The sequence below is a fragment of the Trichosurus vulpecula genome, chromosome 1 (genome assembly GCF_011100635.1).
Source record: "Trichosurus vulpecula isolate mTriVul1 chromosome 1, mTriVul1.pri, whole genome shotgun sequence".
Lineage (NCBI taxonomy): Eukaryota > Metazoa > Chordata > Mammalia > Diprotodontia > Phalangeridae > Trichosurus > Trichosurus vulpecula.
In genome coordinates, this window is record NC_050573.1 from 164,034,650 (window position 1) to 164,043,382 (window position 8,733).

The 8,733-nt window shown below is 42.7% G+C and overlaps 1 protein-coding gene across 1 annotated transcript; it reads right to left on the reverse strand.

Moving 5' to 3' along the window:
- Nucleotides 1–4,152: 4,152 nt before the first annotated feature.
- LOC118840086 (splicing factor 3A subunit 1-like) lies at nt 4,153–6,456 on the reverse strand. Its single transcript, XM_036747623.1, is given in 3 exon segments — nt 4,153–4,964; nt 4,967–6,011; nt 6,013–6,456. Coding segments are annotated over 3 exon segments (2,301 nt in total).
- Nucleotides 6,457–8,733: the final 2,277 nt, after the last annotated feature.

Genomic DNA, 8,733 nt, shown 5'->3' on the forward strand with positions numbered 1-8,733 from the left:
CATCAGGATATGTTGGAATTGATCTAGACCAAAGGTGTACTCTTAACCCTGACAACTAGAGCATTGTTACTTAGCACTAACAATAACCTAACATAGATTATTTCCTACATTGGAAAATAAACCTGAGGTCTGTGTTTTTGCCTGCACCAGAATAATACAAGGTTGTGTAATTGTCCATGATTTATCAAATCACTAACATGTCTGTAACCTCATGTGGAAGGTTATTGATATAGAAGCACAGCCAAGTACTCCAATGCCCATAATGTCAAGACCTGATGTTTGTTCTTCTGTGGCCCAAATTTTCAAGAAGGTACATCTCCCTTGTCCCTGAGGTCAAACTTGTTATACATCCTTATTTCATGAGCACGTGTTGCTGAAGCTACAAGAGTTTAGAAACTATACTGGCCACCTTCTGTGTTTTGTACTTCACCAATGACCCACATCTCTGACCTTTCTGTCTGCTTGTTTGGGGAAGACAGAGGAGGACAGGGATAGTTCATAATCTTCCATTGAATAGCCCACCTTCTACTATAAGATGGGTTTATATCCTGAGGATCTTGAGTTGAATACTTAACAATCAAAATGCAATGAAGTGTCTTCTAATGACTAACCATCCTGATGTTTTCATTTTATACAATAATCTTGGTCCAGAATGGACTCTTAGTTGTGCCTGCTCAAATGCTGTCTAATGAGCATTTAGCCAGTGTCTCAGCCATTCAATTTTTGGTGACTCAGTATCCTAGCCATACATCCCCTACTTGAAAACTCATGATCATTTTAGTAGGAGGCCAAAACTAGCCACTTTTCACCTCATACTTTCCTGATGCCAATGTCATGCACAACACTGAGATGTTGAGCTACTCTAAGTCTCCTTGTGACACCTTCATAGAAGATTTTCCTCTTGTGACAGTATTCTATCTCAGCCTCTAGGGTTGGCAGTCTGGGCTTATCTTGATAGCCTTGGCCTTACTTGATAACCAGCAATATGACACAAATGTTTCTAATTACAAGCAGTTCAGGTTAAAAAGCCATTGTTGTGGGCTAGGCAAAGCATCATTACTTGTGCTCACTGGCAATGTAGACTCCTATCCCTTTAATTGAATTATTGATCTCTCACAAATGGGGCCAGAAGATTCTTGCTGCTGTTGTTGGCATTGTGGAAGGGTCTTATCAACTGAACGTATGAATAGTGAAAAACTAGGTGAATGTTCCAAGTCTAAGTGATCCTAGCTCATTCTACCTGCAAACCATAGTGTTTAATGTGTACCTCTGATGACAAGGACTCCAGAGTTGGTGGCCATTACTATTCAATGATTGCCTAAATTGGGGGTGTGTGGATATTTTGAGAGTGGAAGCAGAAGGCGGAACAAGAATGATATTGTAGTACACCTCTGAGGAGCCAAAGTTAGAACTTGAGTAAGATATAGAAGGAGGGTCATCAGTTCTACAGATATCTCAGAAGACCCAAGCTGAAGAATTCTCCCTAAAAGGTTGGCTCTTTATCCAATTTCCCTTTCCAGTGCTTGTCCAGCCACAGACACCATAATATAATTTTGTTTTCTTACACAAATGTTTCCAGGTAATGGAATTTTTTTCCCTCAACCATAAAGAGTCCAGGAATTGACTAAAAATGTATATAAATGTAAAATGAGTCAAAGAGAGACCAATCTTTGCCTGAATGTTAGGGAGCTTAGTGTAATTGTGACTGAGCTCATAACTTTTCTTCTAAAATAGTTTCCTTGAAGCTGAGAAGGGAGAGAATATATAGATTTTAGGGGCCATTCTATTGCTTCATAAGCTTTTACATGAGCCTGTCAATTAATAATAGAAATAGCAGGGCTATGATTACTCCAGTGGCTTCACAGAGGACATGGGAATGAATAAATGATGTGATCAGGGTCAGCCTGTTAACCTTTGTCCTATTTATCATCTTTATTTCATTCTGTTTTCTGCTACATCCACTTCTGATACACTACATCTCTCAAACCAGGGGCTGTGCAGGAACCATCACTTTCCTTTATTTTTCCTTTTCTGATTGCTTTTCATGATGAATATACTTATGCATACATGGGTTTGATTCATGCCAAAACTATGCTTAGATCTGTACTATCATTTATGGTTTGCCTTGTATAGGGAGTCTCATTGATTTTAGTCAACTGGAGAACGGAAGGAAAGGCATTGACCCTCTTTTATATTGATTAGTAGGCCATTAGGTTGCCTCTGTTCCCACCTTCCCACCACACATCCTAGTAGTGCACTGAATTCTGGGCTTTCTCTCTTGCCTCCTTCCAGGCATAAGGAAACTGCAGGTCAGGCAGGAAGTGACTTATACTACGACAAGAGTCAATGTTAAGCCTGAGAGTAAATCCAAAGGGAATGCTTTATATTAACTACATGGTCTTATCAGCAGGCAATCCCCTTTCCACTCTCTGGGGGACCAAAGTGGATTTCTGGTTTTAAATATTGGAAATTTTTGTGTCCTCCCCTCACTATGCTAGTCTCACTTTCCTTCCTAATGCTCCTTTCTTGGCAAGAAGAAAAATTTTATTCTACAATAGATATTTTATTTCCAATCTGTTCAAATTTTGGTTTTGTACAAAAGGTCTTCGTTATCACATAGCTGGTTTTTAAAATGAAGGCTTACGTGAGTCTCCTTTGCAAAATGGGGGAAATAGCACTTACCTTGAGAATGCATGAGGAGTGCTTTGCAAACCTTAAAGCATTAAGAAATATCATATAAATGTGAGCTATTTATTATATTCAATATCTTTAGGCAAAATTGATACAATCACAACAAAATTGTAGACCTCTATAAAAATTCTTGCTTAGGAAATAAGCAATCGGTACCACATAGTTGCTATTTTTCCAGGATGAAGAAAGCTACCGACCAAGGTTGAACTCACTCTTCTGTCTCTTTTAGGAAGTCTGTCCTAAATGAGACAATTTATGAGTATTTGACTATGGCACAAAGACATAAAGAATAAGTTGATCCTTCGCCATGAATACTACTGGAACCCAACAGGATCCTTTCTATATAGCAAGATAGACCCCTGGTAAAAGGAAGCTGGAGTTCCTTCTTATGAGTGATGACTGTCTTTCTTTCATAGTTCAGTTTGGTGTGGAGCCTTCTTTTAATATCAATAAATCATAAACATTTAGTAAGTGCCCACTATGTACCAGGCACCGTATTAAGTGCTGGTCATTATCTCATCATACTACAAGTGATGTATGTGTTTCTTCTTGTCTTATATGTGCTTTAGTACTAGTCAGGTGATAACAAGGTTGCTTGCAACTTAAACCAAGTGGAAAATAGCAAACTGCTTACTATTTCTTTTTTTACCTCATAGAAACTGAATTTCCTCAAAATGGAAAAAATGTGAATGACCTTTGCTTTAAGTGGTGAGTGCTAAAGGTGCACATTATAGCTGATTAGCCCTATCGTGGCTCATTTCCCTGTTTTCTGATATCAGAGGGAGCAATTGGCTGACTTGGGATCAGGCATATGCTTATTTATCTGTAGGGCAATGTTGTATATTTGACCATCAGATAATGTTCTAGTCCCTCATGAGTAGCTTACTTCCTTACACTTAACCTTCTCTCTCCTTTCCCCTACAGCTAGAGCAGTAAATGACCTGGTGCCCAAGTTTAATAAAAGTTGTGATACAATACAGATATACTCCTGGACTTAAGGGGAGGAAAACCCCTATTCTTTCATTGTTACTCATCTGTTAGCCACCCTCCCCCCCCCAATCCCATTAAGACCCTCAATTCATTAGATTTTGCAATTTATTCAGTGTTTATTGGATTTATTGAAACAACCAACTTTGAAATGTAAACAGTAAAACACTTGGAGATAACAAACTTCAGGATCCTTGTAAACTCGGCAATCCAGGCCTTCTTTTCTAACTGGAGTCCAGGAAAATAAAATGTATGATCTAAACAACTCCCTCTGGAATCAGAGTGGTACAAATACCACAGGAAAGCAGAACCCTGCCCCGCCCAAATTCCCAGGAAAGGTTACATGTCAGCACATCAAGCAGGAAAGCCCTAGGGTCCTCATTTCCAAAAAAAAGCCAGCTTGGTGATCTAGTTTGTGGGGAGGGGGCAAAGGAAGAAGGGAAGAGAAGGAACAAGGAGAGGGACTGGTTGGCTCTATTTCTTCCTCCCACCTCTTTCCTTGAGTGCCAGGTGGATCACAGAACCATTCTCCATGTTATAATGTGCCAGAGAGTTGGAGTCTTTGATGAATATGCTCTTGAACTGCAGCTTTTGTTTGCCAGTAGGTATGCCAGTGCACTCATGGACCTTGCCCTTGATGACAGAGACTGGGTCTGACAGCAGGAGGGTGAAGACCAGCACCTGCCCATTCAGTTTCCATTCAGTCTTGTCCTGCACATTAGGGACTTGAACCCTGATGTTGACTGGACCCTTACTCCTCTGGAGAAACTCTTCCTCTGGCATCAGGCTGTCTTCTGTCTTTAGTTTCTTAGAAGTGGGCTCATCCTCCATGGATGGGGGGTGGACAGGAGGCGCTGGGGTTGGTGCTGGGATTGGAGCCACAGGAGGGGCTGGTACAAATACTCTTGGTACAATCACAGGAGGTGGGTGTGGTGCCATGATGGGTGGAGGAAAGGGTGGCACTACATTGATGTGAGGAGCACGGATGATAGGAGGCATAGGAGCAATCACTGAGCCTGGAGTCAGGTGTACCACTGAGGCCAATGGGGGTTGTGACATGACAGGCACAGCAGAGACAACTGTGGTTTGGAATGGCAATGGCATAGAGAGAGGGCAGGGCATGGAGGTGCTGCTCAGGGCTGAAGTGGGGGTGTTGGTGCCTGAAGATGGAGGGAGAAGCTGAGGGATTTCATTGGGTTTGCTAGGGCCAATCTTTTCCTTGCTGTCATCTTCTGGCATGAGGCTTTTGGCCTTGCGGATTGGTTCATTTTGCTCTTGGACAGTATGTTGGCTTGGGCTGTCTGCTGGGTAAAAGCCGTGCTGCCAGAGTGACCATCCCAGGTCACCTTTTCCTCTGGCTTCTGGGTCTTCTTCTCACTGATCTTCTTACCAATGGTCGTCTCCTCCATGCCAAAGATATCAGTACGCCGTTCGGCGAGCTGCTTCAGGCTGCTCTGGATATGCAGACCTGGGGCATAGACCTCATCAGCACTCTGCTTTTCCCAGATCAAGCAGTCCTTTTGTCCCAACCAGCGTGGTTCCAGCAATCTGATGTGAATGTGTTCCTGTATCTTGCTGGCTGGGATCTTCTCCCCAGTGATGGGGGACACGAGGTAGTCATTCAGAGCTGGAGCTGAAGACAGGGGCTTGGAAGCTTTGGGGTCATAGTCTTTACGGATAATGACCTGATCTGGAGTTGGTGGGAATGGTGGAGGCCTGGGTGTCTTTGGAGGAGAGGGGACTTTCTGGCCCTCCTCTTCATCATCAGAACCCTCATCCATATCCTGTACTTGGGTGTCCTGGTCCAGCTGGGACGGAGGCTCCTCTGTCTTCTCCTGCTTCTTGTCTTCATCATCAGACTCTACTCCCATTTCCACTTCCTCACTTTCCCCAAACATCTCCCAGTTCTCTTGAATTAGGATTTGGGCACCCAGCTCCTCTGGAGTGATGGGAGGTAGGAAGTGTCCTTGTTCATTGGGCTGGAAATTCACAGTTTCCACCACCACAAAGTCATGCCAGTCAATCTGCACATATGCCACCAGATCCTTCTCTTTCTCCTCTTCTTCCTTCTTCTTGGCCCACTCCACACGGTGCCACACCTGATTGAAAACTTCTCTGGGGTTCTCTGCCTCTGTCTTGAGTTTTGCCAATAAGCCTTTGGGTGGAATCAGGATTTTGGTGTACTGTTCCACTAGCTTAGTGAAGTAGTTGAAGAGACTGTGCTGGGGCCGCAGGAAGTGCATGAGCTGGATCAGGAACTGGTGCCCTTTGCAGGCCACAAACTGAGCAGTCAGCTTCACCACATCCAGGTCCAAGGCCAAGAGGGAGGGGGGGGTCGGTCAGGAACTCAAACTCAGGAGGAGGTTCCTTGGGTACAGTGGTCTCCTGGATCACCTGGGCTTGGACCATCTGGGGTAGCTGTTGCTGCATGACCTTGGGGATGGCATCCACGGGCTCCAGAACCTTTCTGTCCCTAAACTCGCTGACTTTGTGCCGGTAGTAGACATGGTACGGGTCCTTAGGATCAAGGAAGTTGAATTTGACGTTGTTGATTTCATTCCGTAATATCTGAGCTTCGAATTGAGGACCGTTTCTGGCTACAAAGCTGGCGGTCTTGTCCACAACATTCCTAATCTCGATTGGCGGAGAGATGACTCCCACAACGGGCTTGGAAGGGGTAGAGTCATCCTTGGAAGCTGCTTCTTCGTCTGGGGGCTGCTTGGGATTCGTCGCAACCAGCGGCGGCAGGGCCACTGCCTGCATCAGTCCCGCAGGCATGTCTGAAGCTGCGGACCACCGCTCCCAATACTTTCTGAGAGAGGGCGGCGCAAGGACTGACCAGAGCAGAAAGCCCATAAGACTGTAGCTGCCAAGCAGCTGAAGATCTTGAGTTTATAAAGGTCCAAGCGCTTCTGGCCCCGCTCCTAGCTTGCTGACTGCCCTCCCCCACCACCACCCCCGCGTTGCTGGAGCAGGACCTGTAGACTCCATTGGAATGAGTTCAAACTTTGGCTGGGTGAGGGCGTGGGGTGGGGAGTCGTGAACTCAGCCCTCACCTTGGGAGCCTAACCCACCCAAAGCCCCGCCTTCCTCAGACTTCGTTTTTTACAACTTCTTACACCCGCTGAGAGTATTCAATCAGCAGTACTCTGTGACAACTGATTTGCTTAGGAAATACTTCGCATCTTTTCTAATTTTTCTTTTTTTAAAAAATAGAATTTTACTTTTCCAATTACATGTAAAGACAGTTTTCAACACCCATCTTTTATGAGATTTTGAGTTTCAAATTTTTCTCCCCGCCCCTCCCCGCTCCCCCCCCCCCCCCCCACTCCCAAGATAGTAAGCAATCTGGTACAGGTTATACGTGTGCAACCGTATTAAACATATTTCCGCATTGGTCATGTTGTGAAAAAAGAAACAGAACAACAGGGAAAAACCACGAAGAAAAAAATACAACACAACCCCCCCCCCCAAAAAAAAATGGAAATAGTATGCTTCTATCTGCATTCAGACTCCATAATTCTTTCTCTAGATGTGATAGCATTTTCCATCACTGGTCTTTTGGAATTATCTTCCATCGTTGTAGTGCTCAGAAGAGCTAAGTCTATCATAGTTCATCATCCCACCATGTTGTTGTTACTGTTTACACTGCTCTTCTGGTTCTGCTCATTTCGCTCAGCATTAGTTCATCAAAGTCCAGGTCTTTCTGAAACCTGCCTGCTCATCATTTATTATAGCACAACAGTATTCCATTACATTCCTATACCACAACTTGTTCAGCCATTCCCCAGTTGGTGGGCATTCCCTCAATTTGTATTTCTTGCTACCACAAAAAGAGCTGCTATAAATAATTTTGCACATGTAGGTTCTTCCCCCCCCCCCCCTCGCCTTTTTTATGATCTTTTTGAAATACAGACCCGGCGGTGGTATTGCTGGATCAAAGGGTACTTCCACTTATCCGTTCTTTCTCTGGCAGTAGGTCGCATCTTCCTTCATAAGTTCTTTGTAATTGATTTCAATATTCATATTACTCAGGATAGCTTCATCACTCACAGTTACTCTTTGAATGATATTGCTTTTTACTATATACAATGTTTTCTTGGTTCTGCTAATTTCACTTTTCATTATTTCATGCAAGTCTTTCCATGTTTTTTCTAAAATCAACCTTCTCGTCATTTCTTACAGCACAGTAGTGTTCCATCACAATCATAAAACACAACTTATTCAGCCATTCCCCAATTGATGGGCATCCCCTCAATTTCCAGTTCTTTACTACCACAAAGGGAATGGCTATAAATATTTTAGAACATAAAAGTTCTTTTCCTTTTTTCCTGATCACCTAGGGAAACAGACCTACTAGTGGTATTGCTGGGTCAAAGTTTTACAGCTCAATGGGCATAATTCCAAATTGCTCTCCAAAATTGTTAGGTAAGTTCACAATTCCACCAACAGCGTAGCATCCCAATTTTTCCACATCTCCTTCAACACTGTTATTTTCCCCTTCTATCATTTAGACAATCTGATAGGAGTAAAATAGTACCTCACAGTTCTTTTAATTTTCATTTCTCTAATCAATAATGATTTAGAGCATTTTTCATAAGACTATATATAGCTTTCTTCATCTATATATAGATTTACATACAATCTATATATGGATTTATATAGAAGAGGTTTCTTCATCCAAAAACTGCCTGTCCACATCCTTTGACCATTTATCAATTGGAGAATGACCCATGTTATTATAAATTTGAAAAAGTTCTCTAGATGTTTGAGACATGAGACCTTTATCTGAGATATTGTCTATAATGTTTTTCCCCAGTTGTCTGCTTTCCTTCTAATTTTGGCTATATATTGGTTTTATTTGTATTAACTCTTTTCAATTTAATCTAATCAGAATTATCCATTTTTACATTCTGCAATGCACTCTAACTCTTGTTTATTCACAAATGCTTCTCCCATCCATAAATCCGATAGGTAATATATTCCATGTTCTTCTAATTTACTTATGCTGTCTCCATTTATGTGTACATCATGTATCCATTTTAACCTTATATA